At 20.4% G+C, this 14933-nt stretch overlaps 5 protein-coding genes across 5 annotated transcripts; all 5 read right to left on the bottom strand. All coding sequences in view use genetic code 6, as the record gives it.

Annotated features, from left to right (window-relative positions):
- Positions 1-574: 574 nt before the first annotated feature.
- TTHERM_00783190 (hypothetical protein) lies at positions 575-2396 on the bottom strand (the record flags this gene model as incomplete). Its single annotated transcript, XM_001011476.2, has 4 exons — positions 575-606; positions 758-1219; positions 1361-1526; positions 1914-2396. 4 exons carry the CDS (start codon positions 2394-2396, stop codon positions 575-577), a joined length of 1143 nt encoding a protein of 380 aa, XP_001011476.2.
- Positions 2397-4270: 1874 nt separating this feature from the next.
- On the bottom strand, positions 4271-4873 carry TTHERM_000783189 (hypothetical protein; the record flags this gene model as incomplete). Its single annotated transcript, XM_012796540.1, has 1 exon — positions 4271-4873. The coding sequence occupies one exon, from the start codon at positions 4871-4873 to the stop codon at positions 4271-4273; it is 603 nt and encodes a 200-aa protein (XP_012651994.1).
- A 1032-nt stretch (positions 4874-5905) lies between these two features.
- TTHERM_00783210 (hypothetical protein) lies at positions 5906-6765 on the bottom strand (the record flags this gene model as incomplete). Its single annotated transcript, XM_001011478.2, has 2 exons — positions 5906-5931; positions 6234-6765. The coding sequence occupies 2 exons, from the start codon at positions 6763-6765 to the stop codon at positions 5906-5908; spliced, it is 558 nt and encodes a 185-aa protein (XP_001011478.2).
- Positions 6766-7930: 1165 nt separating this feature from the next.
- TTHERM_00783220 (hypothetical protein) lies at positions 7931-9712 on the bottom strand (the record flags this gene model as incomplete). The annotated part of the gene is made up of 3 exons (XM_001011479.2): positions 7931-8008; positions 8151-9008; positions 9263-9712. 3 exons carry the CDS (start codon positions 9710-9712, stop codon positions 7931-7933), a joined length of 1386 nt encoding a protein of 461 aa, XP_001011479.2.
- A 1937-nt stretch (positions 9713-11649) lies between these two features.
- TTHERM_000783219 (hypothetical protein) lies at positions 11650-14695 on the bottom strand (the record flags this gene model as incomplete). Its single annotated transcript, XM_012796539.1, has 3 exons — positions 13211-14695; positions 12919-12966; positions 11650-12852 (listed from the first exon to the last, which is right to left on the bottom strand). The coding sequence occupies exons 1-3, from the start codon at positions 13691-13693 to the stop codon at positions 11650-11652; spliced, it is 1734 nt and encodes a 577-aa protein (XP_012651993.1). The 5' UTR covers positions 13694-14695.
- Positions 14696-14933: the final 238 nt, after the last annotated feature.

Here is a 14933-nt window from a genome sequence, read left to right as displayed (position 1 = left end):
AGCAAAATAAATCCTATATTTTAAAGCTAAATTAACAAATATGAAATAGGTTATTTACTAAAACACTCTTTATATTGCTAATCCAGGTATTAAAATATGATGAACTGGCTGGATAGCATTATATTTTAATACCTGGATTATGCTTAATTTAAAATAAAAAAAATAAATTAAAGTATTTATGAAAAAGTATGTAAAGGCAAGATTCAATAAAATTCATAAATTGTATTTAATATATAAATATATAGTATAAAAAGTGCTCAAAAATAATATTCAATATCTTTTTTAATCTTTGGCGTTTTCATTTACTTTCAACAAAATTTCAACAAAAAAAATAAAATCAAAAATTTTTTTTAACTTGAAATGATATTGATTGTATTAAGAATTTATGATAAATTAATAAAGATATAAAAAAACTTTTTTAAGACTTTGAGTCATTTAATTTAGAAAACACTCATTCTAAGTTATCATTAAAACAAATAGTATATGTAGAGGATAAACAGATAAATTATAGATACTCTACTATTTTTAGAAGTTTTTTATAATAAATAAAGTAATAATCCTCCAAATCCTATTTTCATTATATTTGGTTTCTTGAGTTGATCTATACTATTAGAAGGCGAATTAAATTATTTAATAGCAAGATCATAAAGCTCTTAATATTTATTCATATAATCAATGTGATCAATTTTTGTATTCAAATTAAAATATTTTTAGTTTATTTAACCAAATGCTTTTGTTCCTATAAATGCTTAATTACCTATAAGCTTTGCCTTTATTAGAAATGTTTTAATCACAGAATCATTATCAGAATAGAAATTATAACACTTTTAAAACATTTACTAGGAGCCTTCAATTTCTTCTATTGTTGCAGCTCCTCCAAAAAGCATTAAATATCTAGCAGATATTGATAAATTCTTCAACGCATAAGCGGTGACTACAGTTCCTAAGCTGTGACCCATAAAATCTATATTTAAACTTCCCATCAAATTTTGATTGTTTATACTTTCAGCTAAAATCGCGCCACCAATTTTGGCCTGTTCATAAGATGCTTAAAAGTCTTCAATTATTGAATCAAGTGCTGTTTTAAATTGTTAAATTTAATTTTAAAATAAGGAAGTTCCAGCTAACTTCAGGCATTTTCCAAGTAATTCTATCAACCAATAAATACTTTTTATCACAATTTAATTAAAATGTTCTTATAAACTGCTATCTATCAATTCTTTTAAATAATCTTGATAAATTTAGGGTTAATAATTGTTTATACAATTATTTAAAAATTTATCTAAAATTTTGTAAAGTCTGCTATCAGACCATTTGAAAAAAATAAACAAATTGTCTTAACATTCTTTATTCTTAGTACTTACTAATAATTAAAAATTTTCTGAGGCTGAGAAATCCTAAGTTAAATATCCAGATATCAAAAAAGTAACTGTTTTCAAATCCTATTTATTTTTGTAAGTAATTCTACCATCACCTTCTAATTTTATCTCTTTTAAATCAATTATCCTATCATCTAATCCATAAAACTAAGAATTTTAATTTGAGATTAACAATTCTTTGAATTTATAATAGACAACTTCTTATAATTAATTAAAAAATCCTTCTTCTATAAAATTTAATGAGGTTTTTGGAAATCTTTGTGACTATTTAATCTTAAAAAATGATTAAATATTAATAGAATAATATAGATAATTTAAGAAATAATTTTTAAAATACTATCAATTAATTGTAGTATTAACTTTTAATAAATAAAAATTTAAAATATTATATACCAATTATTATCAAAATATTTCATTTTTTATGATCTAACTTATCTCAAAAAAATTTTAAATAATCCATAAAAATTTTCTATATCTTTGAGGAATAAAAGAAATAATAAAGAATGATTTAAAGTATATAAAATTAAAAATTACTAGTTCATTTTCTGGTGAATCTTATTAGTTTAATATTTATGGATTCTATATAGAATATTAAGCATTTTTATCTTCAGAAATTCCATTTGCATATTAATTTAGTAAATCTTTAAATGTTTATGACTAAAGGTTAGTGCTTTTATCATTTGCATTTTGAGAAATACTATCAAAATTTATATTTGATGAAGTCAAATTTTTGCAAAATTCCTTAAATTCAAAACTTTTAGTAAGTTTATTTTCATTCGAACTATTAGCTTACTTAATTTACGAAAATAAATTTGCTTCTAGACTTAATTAATGATTATCACTTGAAAAAAATTTGTCAATTTCAAATAAATTATTAGCATATTCATAGCAGATATTTTGAGCTTATTCGTTAAATTTTTATTTTTCTTCTCTTAAATAAGGAAATTTTTCATATATATCTAAATCTAAAAGATCTGTTTCTTCTTCTGTTATTATTTAGAGAAGAGAATTTTACATTTTCTTTTTTGTTGTTGTAATTATTCTTATTTAACTATTTATCAAATTATATTTATTTTAATGATTTTGAAAGTCTTATTTATAATTGATTTTTGAAATATGATTAATTGTAGAAAGTTCTTCTAAACTGAAATTAAGATAGATATTCATCCTATTTTGAATTATCAAATTATAAATAGAGATATTACCAGATGAGGTGTTTATTTATTCAATTTTAAATATTTTTTTGTCTGTTAGGTGTCGTAATAATCCATCATTAATTGATTGCAATAAAGTATGCCAAAGAATTTTAAATAAAAAATAATTTTATAAATAATAAAGGAGTTTTATCCTAAATAAAATCTGAAAATCATGTTTTTTCTATTTTATTTTGAAAGAAAATAAAATATACCAAGACTTAACCGATTTTCTAATTTATTTTTAGGTTACTTTAAGCAAAATTATTTTGCCGATGAAATAAATGTTTTTTATCCCTCTTTGAAAAAATGAAATCATTTGTAAATGTCTTAATTTTAAAATTCTTCTTCTTCTTCTTCTACTTTTAGGTTTATCATAGAATCTACCATTTTCTTTTTTTTTAATTATTTTTACTTTAATTTTATTTCTATTTACTAATAAATGAATTTGAAAGAAGTTTTTAATGCTAGGTTTTCTATAAATAGAATTATATTTATCTAAACTAATGGAGAACCTATTTTTAATATTCAAAACTTAATAAGAATTACTTACTAAGATATTAGTTGTTCAGTAAAAAAACAAATATAAATATTCGCTTGGCTCGTATTTTAATAATGATTGATTGTGATAATATATATATATAGAAAAAATAAAAACTTTGAATTATAGTCAGATTCTTAATTTGTATTTCTTTCTATTTGAAATTTTTAAATTTTGATTACATTTATTAGGATGATTATCTATTTTATTTTGAAAATAAATTAACAACAATAAATTTTATTTCAATTTTGAAAATGTGATTAGTGAATATTTATGTGCCTTTAACCTATTTTTACTTTACCTCAATATTAAAGTTTCTATAAATTGTTTTATTACCCATAATAATTAGGATTATAATAGTCTATTATTCAATATTTTTATAATTATATTATTCTAATTTCTATAATACTATGGAATTTTTAAAAACTAAATTTATTACAAGTAGTAAAATTTTTTGTATAAATACAACTTCTTTTCCTAAAGGTAATAGCCACGTCAACATTCATCCATAATATATAAAGTAAAGCAAATTAATCTTGTAAAAGTAAGATATATTACAAATATAATATACATTATATTAATTTTGAATGAATATTTAGCTAGAATGCCTTAAAAAATTTAAGTCAAATTAGCTAATTTCTCTTTTTAATATGAATAAGAAAGCTTCAAGGATACAAAAAGATTTAAATTAAAGATAACTAAACTGCCAGTCAAATCATTTTTTTATAAACTGTATATCTTACACCTCTTATAATTTATACATGTAAATTAAACAAACATAGGTATTTTATAAAATTTCATTATGAAACGTTTATATATTATTTTTTGTATTTAATAGTCAAATTAATCAATAAGAATTAGTGGTATATTTTAATATAAAGTTTCTCTTTCAATCTATATGTTAATCAATAATAAATAATATCTATGACTATATGATCCTATATAGTCAAGTGAGTTGCTTGGATTGACAATACTATATTATACTATTTTACTATTTACTGATAACTATACTTCAACCTAAAATCTAAATAATTTTTTTAAACTTGAAATAACTTTCATTATATTTAGAATGTATGATAAATTAATAAAGATTTATAAAAATATTGCTTAAGATTTAAATTCATTTAATTTAGAATACACTATTCGATTCTAAATTATCATAAAAACAAATAGGAAATGTAGAGAATAAACAGATAAATGACAGATACTTAACTACTTTAAGAATTTTTTTAAAATAAATAAAGTAATAATCCTCCAAATCCTATTTTTATCATATTTGGTTTCTCAATTAGATCTATACTATTATAAGGCTTATTAAATTCTGCCATTGCAAGATCATAGAATTGTTAATATTTAATTATATAATTTAGGTTATCAATTTTTGTATTCAAATTGAAAAATTTATCTTTTCTTTAACCAAATGATTTTGTTCCTATAAAATCTTAATTGCCAATAAGCTTTGCCTCATTTAGAAATTATTAAACCACTTAGTCATTATCAGAATAGAAATTATAACACTTTTAAAACTTTTCCTAAGAGCCTTCAATTTCTGTGATTGTTGCAGCTCCTCCAAAAAGCATTAAATATCTAGCAGGAATAGATAAATTCTTCAACGCATAGGCAACTACTACAGTACCTAAACTGTGGCCCATAAAATCTATATTTAAACTTCCCATTAAATTTTAATTGTTTATACTTTCAGCTAAAACCGCACCACCCTTTTTAGCATCTTCGTAAGTATCTTAAAAGTCTTTAATCATTGTATCAAGTCCTTTTTTAAGTTCTGAAATAAAATTTGAAAATAAGGAAGGTCCAAATAACTTCAAGTATTTGCCAAGTAATTCTATTAACCAATAAATAATTACTATTATAATTTAATTAAAATGTTGCTATAAACAACTATTTAACAATTCATTTAAATAATCTTGATAAATTTAAGGTTTGTATCCATTTTAGCAATTTTCTAAAAATTTATTTACAATTTATTAAAAACTGGTATTAGACCATTTGAAAAAAATAAACAAATTGTCTTAACATTCTTTGTTCTTAGTATTTTCTAAATCTATAAAATTAAATGAGGCTTTGATGTCCTAAGTTAAATATCCAGATATTAAAAAAGTTACTGTTTTCAAATCAGATTTATTTTAATAATTAATTCTACCATCACCTTTTAATTTTATCTCATTTAAATCAATTATATTATTATCCAATCCATAAAACTGAGAATCCTACTTTTAGATTATAAAATCTTTGATTTTATTAAATAAAATGTCTACTAATGAACTAATTAACCCTTTTTCTATTTTATCTTGAGAGATTTATGAATATGTTCTCGTTCTTTATGACTTTTTAATCATAAAAAATAATTAATTTATTAACAAAGTTAATTAGAGAATTTAAAATATAATTTTAAAATAATATCAATAAAAGTATTTAAATTTAAAATATAAAAATTTTAAATAAAAGAAGGCAATTATTTATTTTCAAAATATTTCATTATTTATGTTCTAACTTATCTTAGAATATTTTGAAGTAAAAAATAAAATTACTGAGGATTGTACTAAAATTTCAATATTAGCTTACGATAATAAAATTTTTTAAATTTCTAAAAAAATATATTTAATAGATACTCTATAATATATTATTTAGCCATTCTCAGATAAATATTTCTCGAGTAGGAAATAAAATATAAAAATGGTTCTTTTTTACTAATTTTTGCTTTGTGGAAAGTAATAAAAATTGATCTAATACCATACTTAATAATTGTTCGCTAAATAAATAAAAAATTAGATTCAGTATAAAAAATATATGTCATTCTCTTATTAATACAATAAAAAATGAGTAATTTATTAGAGTTATCTTGAAAATATAACAGTTCCAATCTTCAAAGATTTCATTCAAATCATAAACCATATTTTTCAAAAAAAATAATTAAAAAGCTTTTATTCAAAATTTCTTATCAAGTTGATTGATGAAATTTAATATGAAGACTGCAATATTTATAAATCTTCTACAGCTTTACTTGAAAATCTAAGAAGAGTGTATGGATTAATTAGAATATATATATATTAAAGATTTATATTTATTTCAAAAATTATTTTTCAATAAAAAATTTTATACTTAGGTTTTGAGGAATAAGCGAAATGATAAAGAATTATTTAAAGTAAACAACATAAAAAATTACTTTTTCATTTTTTGGTGAATCTTAAGAGATTTTTATTTTACGACTTTTTATAGAACATCTAAAAATCTCATCTTCAGGGAATTCATCTGCATATTTATTTGGTGAATCTTCAAATTGTTATGATTAAAGATTAGGACTTTTATCATTTGCATTTTCAAATGTACTATCAAAATTTATATTTGATGAAGTCAACATTCTGGATTATGCTTTAGATTTAGGGCTTTTAGTTTACTCAATTTCGTTCGAACTATTAGATTAATTATTTGACAGATCTGATTAATTTTCTAGACTTGAACATTCAGTTTACTCATCTTCGTTTGTACTATCAGTATATTAATCACAGAATGATTGAGCACATTTGTTAAAGATTTATTTTTCTTCTTTTAAAAAATGAAATTTTTCATATATTTCTAAATCTAATAGATCTTTTTCTTCATCTGTTATTATTTAGATGAGATAATTTTTCATTTTCTTTTTTTTTTGTAATTATTCTTATTTAATTATTTATCAAATTATATTTATTTTTATGATTTTGATATATATTTATATTTAATTCTTGAAATATCTATGATTGATTGAATAAAGTAAGTTTATTTCTCTATTCTGAAATTTTGATAGTTTATCAAATCATAAATAGAGATATTACCAATAAGGTGTTTATTTATTCTACTTTAAATTATATTTGTTGGTAAGAGTCTTAATAATCAATCAATAATTAGTAAATGATTATAATAAAATAATTGAATTTAAAAGATGTATTTAATACTAAGTTTTCAATACTTAGAATTATATTTATCTAAATTAATGGAGAACCTATTTTTTAATACTCAAAACTTAGTAAGAATTACTAACTAAGATATGAATTGTTCAGTTATAAAATAAACATTAGTTTGGTTCGAATTTGAATAATCATAAATTGATAATCAAAATATATATTTAGCTACAATAAAAAATTTGATTTCTAGACACTATTTGACTTCCTATCTTTAATTCTGATAAAGCTAATATTTACGCTTAGCTCTAACCAATTCTGACTTTATTGATAAATAAAAGTTTCTATACGGGTCATTTTCATTTAAATTTTTACTTGATTTTAGCTATTATTACTCTGTTATGGATATAACTACTCTAGGATAATTATTTTTCTAGTAGAAAATAAATATTTAGTATAGTAATAAATACTATTTAATAAAATAAAAAAAAAATTAAAAGAAATAAAAAAAATAATAATTTCATTACCATGATTATTAAATTAATTTATGAATGAAATTATTTACTAGTAATATTAATTTTATTTTTGTTTGATTATATTTGAGTTTTATTTTTAAAAATAATAAATATTTTTTAAATTAAATTAAAATATCAATACAATTTTCTATTTTTAATTTCAACAAAATTTTTTTAAACTATAAATAACATAGATTGTATTTAGAATTTATTTAAGATAAATTAATAAACATTTAAAAAAATTTGTTTAAAATTTTGATTCATTTAATTTAGAATACACTCTCAATTCTAAGTTATCATTAAAACAAACAGTATATATAGAGAATTAACAGATAAATTATAGATACTTAACTGCTTTTAGATTTTTTTTATAATAAATAAAGTAATAATCCTCCAAATCCTATTTTCATTATATTTGGTTTCTTAAGTTAATCTATACTATTAAAAGGCTAATCAAATTATGCCATTGCAAGATCATAAAATTCTTAATATTTATTCATATAATCAATGTGATCAATTTTTGTATTCAAATTAAAATACTTTTAATTTATTTAACCAAATGCTTTTGTTCCTATAAATGCTTAATCACCAATAAGCTTTGTCTTTATTAGAAATGTTTTAATCACAGAATCATTATCAGAATAGAAATTATAACACTTTTAAAACTTTTGCTAGGAGTCTTCAATTTCTTCTATTGTTGCAGCTCCTCCAAAAAGCATTAAATATCTAGCAGTTATTGATAAATTCTTCAACGCATAAGCAGTGACTACAGTTCCTAAACTGTATCCCATAAAATCTATATTTAAACTTCCCATCAAATTTTGATTGTTTATACTTTCAGCTAAAATCGCGCCACCAATTTTTGCCTACTCATAAGTTGCTTAGAAGTCTTCAATTATTGAATCAAGTGCAGTTTTAAATTTTTTAATTTAATTTTAAAATAAGGAAGGTCCAGCTAACTTCACGCATTTGTCAAGTAATTATATTAACCAATAAATACTTTTTATCACAATTTAATTAAAATGTTCTTATAAACTGCTGTCTATCAATTCTTTCAAATAATCTTGATAAATTTAAGGTTCATAATTGTTTATACAATTATTTAAAAATTTATCTAAAATTTTGTAAAGTCTGCTATCAGACCATTTGAAAAAAATAAACAAATTGTCTTAACATTCTTTGTTCTTAGTACTTATTAATACTTAAAAATTTTCTTAGGCTGAGAAATCCTAAGTTAAATATCCAGATATTAAAAAAGTAACTGTTTTCAAATCCTATTTATTTTAGTAAATAATTCTACCATCACCTTCTAATTTTATCTCATTTAATTCAATTATACTATCATCCAATCCATAAAACTGAGAATTCTAATTTGAGATTAACAAATCTTTGAATTTATAAAAGACAATTTCTTATAACTAACTAAAAAATCCTTGTTCCATTTTATTTAAAGAGGTTTTTGGTAATCTTTGTGACTTTTTAATCTTAAAAAATTATTAAATTATTAACAGAATTATAGAGATAATTTAAGATATAACTTTTAAATTAATATCAATTTTAGTATTAGCTTTTAATAAATAAAAATTTAAAATATTATATACCAATTATTATCAAAATGTTTCATTTTTTATGTTCTAACTTATCTCAAAAAATTTTTAAATAACCATAAAAAATTTTCTATATCGCTTTTTAACTAAAAGAAATAATAAAGAATGATTTAAAGTATATTCTAAATTACAAGTTCATTTTTTGGTGAATCTTAATAGTTTTATATTTATGGATTCTATATAGAATATTAAGAATATTCATTCTCATAAGTTCCATTTGCATATTAATTAGTTAAATCTTCAAATTTTTATGACTAAAGATTAAGGTTTTTATCATTTGCATTTTCAGATGCACTATCAAAATTTTTATTTGATTAAGCCAAATTTTTGTATAATGAACTATTAGCTTACTTACTTTACTAAAATATATTTTTTTCTAGACTTAATAAGTTAGGAAAATCACTCTAATATTAAATTTTTTCCTCTTCAAATGCACTATTAGCATATTCATAGCAGATATTTTGAGCTTATTCGATAAATTTTTATTTTTCTTCTCTTAAATATGGAAATTTTTCATATATCTTTAAATCTAAAAGATCTTTTTCTTCTTCTATTATTATTTAGAGAAGAGAATTTTACATTTTCTTTTTTTTTATTTGTAATTATTCTTATTTAACTATTTATTAAATTATATTTATTTTAATGATATTGATAGAGTTATTAATAATTGATTTTTGAATTATGATTGATTGTAGAAAGTTCTTCTATACTGAAATTAAGATAGATATTCATCTTATTTTGAATTCTCAAATCATAAATAGAGATATTACCAGATAAGGTGTTTATTTATTCAATTTTAAATAATTTTTTGTTTGGTAAGTGTCTTAATAATCAATCATTAATTGATTATAATAACGTATGCCAAACAATTTTAAATAAAAAGCTTATTAACTTTTTTCATAATAAAGGAGTTTTATTCTAAACATAATCTTTTTTCTATTTTATTTTGATAGAAAATAAATAACTTAACCGATTTTCTAATTTATTTTCAATTTACTTTAAGCAAAATGATTTTACCTATGAAATAAATGTTTTTTATTCCTCTTTTAAAAAATGAAATCATTTGTAAATGTCTTAATTTTAAAATTCTTCTTCTTCTATTAACTTTATTAGATAATCTACCATTTTATTTTTTTGAATTATTTTTACTTTAATTTTATTGTTATTAACTAATAACTGTATTTGAAAGAAGTATTTAATGCTAGGTTTTCTATATTTAGAATTAAATTTATCTAGAATAATGGAGAACCTCTTTTTTAATATTCAAAACTTAATAAGAATTACTTACTAAGATATGAGTTGTTCAGTTATAATACAAATATTAGCTTAGTTAGTATTTTAATAATGATTGATTGATTGTGAAAATATAGAAAAAATAAAAACTTTGTTTTAGTCAGATTCTTAATTTGCGTTTCTTTCTATTTGAAATTTTTAAATTTTGATTACATTTATTAGGATGATTATCTTTTTTATTTTGAAAATAAATTAACAACAATAAATTTTATTTCAATTTTGAATTGTGATTAGTCAATATTTATGTATGTACCTTTAACCTATTTTTACTTTATCTCTAGATTAAATTTTCTATAAATTGTTTTATTACCCATAATAATTTGGATTATAATAGTCTATTTTTCATTATTTTTATATTTATATTATTCTATTTTACTAAGGAATTTTTAAAAACTAAAGTTATTACAAGTTGTTTAGTTTTTTGTATGAATAAAACTTTTATACCTAAACGCAATTGCCACGGTAACGCTCATCCGTAATATATAAAAGTAAAGCAAATTAATCTTGTAAAAGAAATATATATTACAAATATATTATATTTAGCTTGAATGAATATTTAGCTAGGATGTCTTAAAATATTTAAGGCAATTAGCTAATTTTTCTTTTTAATATGGATAAGAAAGCAAAAATGATACAAACAGATTTAAATTAAAGATAACTAAACTACCAGTCAAATCATTTTTTTATAAATTGTGTATCTTACAACTCTTATAATTAATAAATTCAAATTAAAGAAACATAGGTATTTATTTTTTAAAATTTCATTATTCTCTCAAATATAGCAAAATTATAAAAAGGAAATTTAAGATTTAACTTGTATTAATTATATTAAATTAATTTATTAAAAAGAATTTAATTCTAAATTTTTTCCAAAAAGTAAATTGGAAAAATCTCCCCACCCAAAAGGCAGTTGAAAAACTGCTGGATAAATAATATTGTCCTAAAGCTTATAGGGTGGTGTTGTATTTATAAAAAATATATGGCTTATAATTAATTAAAATTTAATAATTTTTTTTAAAAAATGATAAGGTAAAGTTCTAACACAATTTATATTTTTAAATTATTTAATATTTTAAATAGAAAGAATCAAAAAATTTGTTTTAAAATTGAAATAACTTTTTATGAAAATAGATGTATGTATGTAAAAAATTAATAAAGATTTAAAAGATTTAATTTAAGAAATAAGATTAATTTAATTTAGAATACTCAATTCTAAACTAAACTATCATAAAAATAATTAATAAATGTAGAGAACAAACAGATAAAATATAGATACTTATTTATCTTTAGGTTTATCTTGTAATAAATAAAGTAATAATTCTCCTAATCCAAATTTCATGAAATTTATTTTCTCAGGTTAGTCTAATCTATTAGAAGGTGATTTAAATTACTCCATTGCAAGATTATAATACTCTTAATATTTATTCATATAATCAAGATGATCAATTTTTGTATTTAAATTGAAAATTTGATTATTAAAACTAAATGGTATTGTTCCTACAAATTTTTGATCGCCAACGACCTTTGCTTTTACTAGACCTGTTTTAACCACAGTGTCGTTTTCAGAATAGAAGTTATAGCACATTTAAAACTTTTTGGAATAGTCTTGAATTTCTTTGACTGTTGCAACTCCTCCAAAAAGCATTAAATATCTAGCAGACATTGATAAATTTTTCACCGCATAAGCAGTGACTACTGCTCCTAAGCTGTGACCCATAAAATCTATATTTAATTTTCTCATTAATTTTAGATTGTTTATATTTTCAGCTAAAATTGTGCCACCATTTTTAGCCTATTCATAAGCAACTTAAAAGTCTTCAATTGTTGTATCAAGAAATGTTTTAAGTACTCTAACTTAATTTAAAAAGAAAGATGGTCCGACTTATTTGATGCACATATTGAGTAACTCTAACAGCCAATAAATGCCTTTTATTATAACATCGTTAAAACAAGCCTATAAACAACTATCTAACAATTCTTTTAAATAGTCTTGATAAATTTCAGGTTCATAATTGTGCATAATATTATTTAAAAATTTATCTAAAATTTTGAAAAGTCTACTGTCTGACCATTTGTAGAAAATAAACAAATTTTCTTAAGATTCTTTATTCTTAGTATTAGTTAATATTTAAAAGTTTTCTGAGGCTTTAAGATCCTAAGTTAAATAGCCAGATATTAAAAAGGTAACTGTTTACAATTGTTGTTTATTTTTGTAAGTAATTCTACCATCGTATCCTTATTTTATCTAGTTTAGATCAATTAAACAATCATCTAAACCATAAAACATAGGATTTTTATTTGATATTAAAAAACCTTACAATTTAGTTGACACAATTTATTATAGTGAACTTAGAATTCCTTCTTTTATTATGCCTTTAGTTTCTTCAGTTAATTCTTGCTCATTTCCACTTATCTGTGACCTTTTAATCTTAAAAAACGATTAATTTATTAATATAGTTAAATATAGAGAATTTAAAAATCTATGTTTTATTACTTGTTCCATTTATTCAGGATTAATTTGTGTTCTCTTTGATCTTTTACACTTAAAAAATGATAAATTTATTAACAGAATTAATAGATATTTTAAGAAATAACTTGTAAGATAATATTTTATATGACTATCTTTAAATAAATTAAAAGATATACCAATTATTATCAAAATATTTCATTTTAATCTCAATAAATTTTTAAATGCAAAAATCAAGTTTAAAATTTTTCTAAATCAATTTTAAAGGAATAAAAGAAAAAATAAGGAATGATTTAAGGTATATAAAATTGAGCGTTACTCTTTCATTTAGATAATCTAATTAGTTTTACTCTTAAGAATTATTTAAAGAATGTTAAGCATCTTCACCTTCATACACTCTGCCATTATATCTATCTGGTGAATCAATCAGCTCTTATGAGTTAAGATTAAGGCTTTTGTCTTATTAGTTTTCAAATGTATTATCCGCATTCGTAGAGTCAGTTTTTTATTCTATTTGCTTAAATCTAGGAAATCCAAGATATTATTATTACAATCTAGTTTAATCAGTTGAATTAATTGATTAAGTTAAATGGCTTCCTAGGCAGTCTAAGTTAAAATTACCAGTCTAAAGTTAAACTTACTCCTCTTCATATATTTTATCAGAATATTAATGGCAAAGCTGTTAAACTTATTCATTAAATATTGATTTTTCTTCTTTTAAATAAGGGAATTTTTCATAAATTTTCAAATCTGAAAAATAATTTTAGTCTTCTGTTAATGTTGAGAGAAGAAAACTTATCATTTTTTTTTCTTTTTTTCTTTTTTTTTTTGTAGTTTTAAATTTTAGTTTTTTATTATTATATTATACTTTTTTGGTTGTTTTAGATGGTACTATTTATTGTTGGTTATTTTAATATATTGGACATTATTATTTTAACCAAACAAAAATGTAGATAAATACCAGACCTTTGAATACTAAAATCCTAAGGAGAGATCAGTAAATAAGATATTTAACATTAAAAGTAATAATTGATTGCTTCGTTAGTGTATGATAATGAATCATTAATTGATATACTATCTAGTATATGAGTACTTTAAATTGAATTAAGATGCTGACGTTGTGTTTCTTATGATTTCACTATGTCATCTTCTGATTAATTTTGCCCAGATTTTTAAATTTTGTTATTATATCATACATGAATAATAAATTTTGACATTAAAATTTGTATTAGTCTGTATTAAATACAATTTTTAACTTATAATAATAGATTTCTATTTTGGTTATTTATTATATTGCCCACTAAAATTTGGATTACTAAGGAATATTTTATACCATCTCAATAAATAAACTATTCCTTTTCTATTTTACTTTGGTTTTTTTTAAAGTGAAATTGGTAATATCTGTTTTTTTTTAAATCTAAATGAGCTACTTATTTATTTTAATCTAATATTCAAATTTTAATGTGTTGGTAATTTATAAAATAGTATTAAATTGGAAAGCTAAATAAATAAATATAACATAACTCATTTTACTCAATCCATAAGGACAATTAGCTCTTAATTTTTAGGATTTCAATATTTAAGCAAATCCATTTTGATTTTATTTTAGTATTTTTTAATAACGAAGTTGGTAAGAGCTGTTTATTCTTTAAAGTCTATATGAACTACATAACTTAATCTAATAATCAAACTTAAGTACCTTGATAATCTAGAAAAATAAAGCAAAATAAATCCTATCTTTTAAAGCAAAATTAACAAATATGAAAAAGGATATTTACTAAAACACTATATATATTTGCCTTTTAATTTTTAAGATTTTCAGCTTCAAATATCTGATTTTTCATTTTTTAGAGATAAATATCGAAGAATATAAAGTAATTTTAAGGAAAAAATTTTATTAAATGAGCTTTCATTTTAATTAAATTTATTGATTATTCTAAATAATTTTGCTATAACATGTCTTTAGATTATCAGATATTATTTTTATCATTTTACTTTAATCATAAATCTAACAAGAAAAGTATTCACCATATACATTTTAA

The sequence above is a fragment of the Tetrahymena thermophila genome (genome assembly GCF_000189635.1).
Source record: "Tetrahymena thermophila SB210 genomic scaffold scf_8254719, whole genome shotgun sequence".
NCBI classification, from domain to species: Eukaryota; Ciliophora; class Oligohymenophorea; order Hymenostomatida; family Tetrahymenidae; genus Tetrahymena; species Tetrahymena thermophila.
This window is presented reverse-complemented; position numbering and strand designations above follow the sequence as displayed.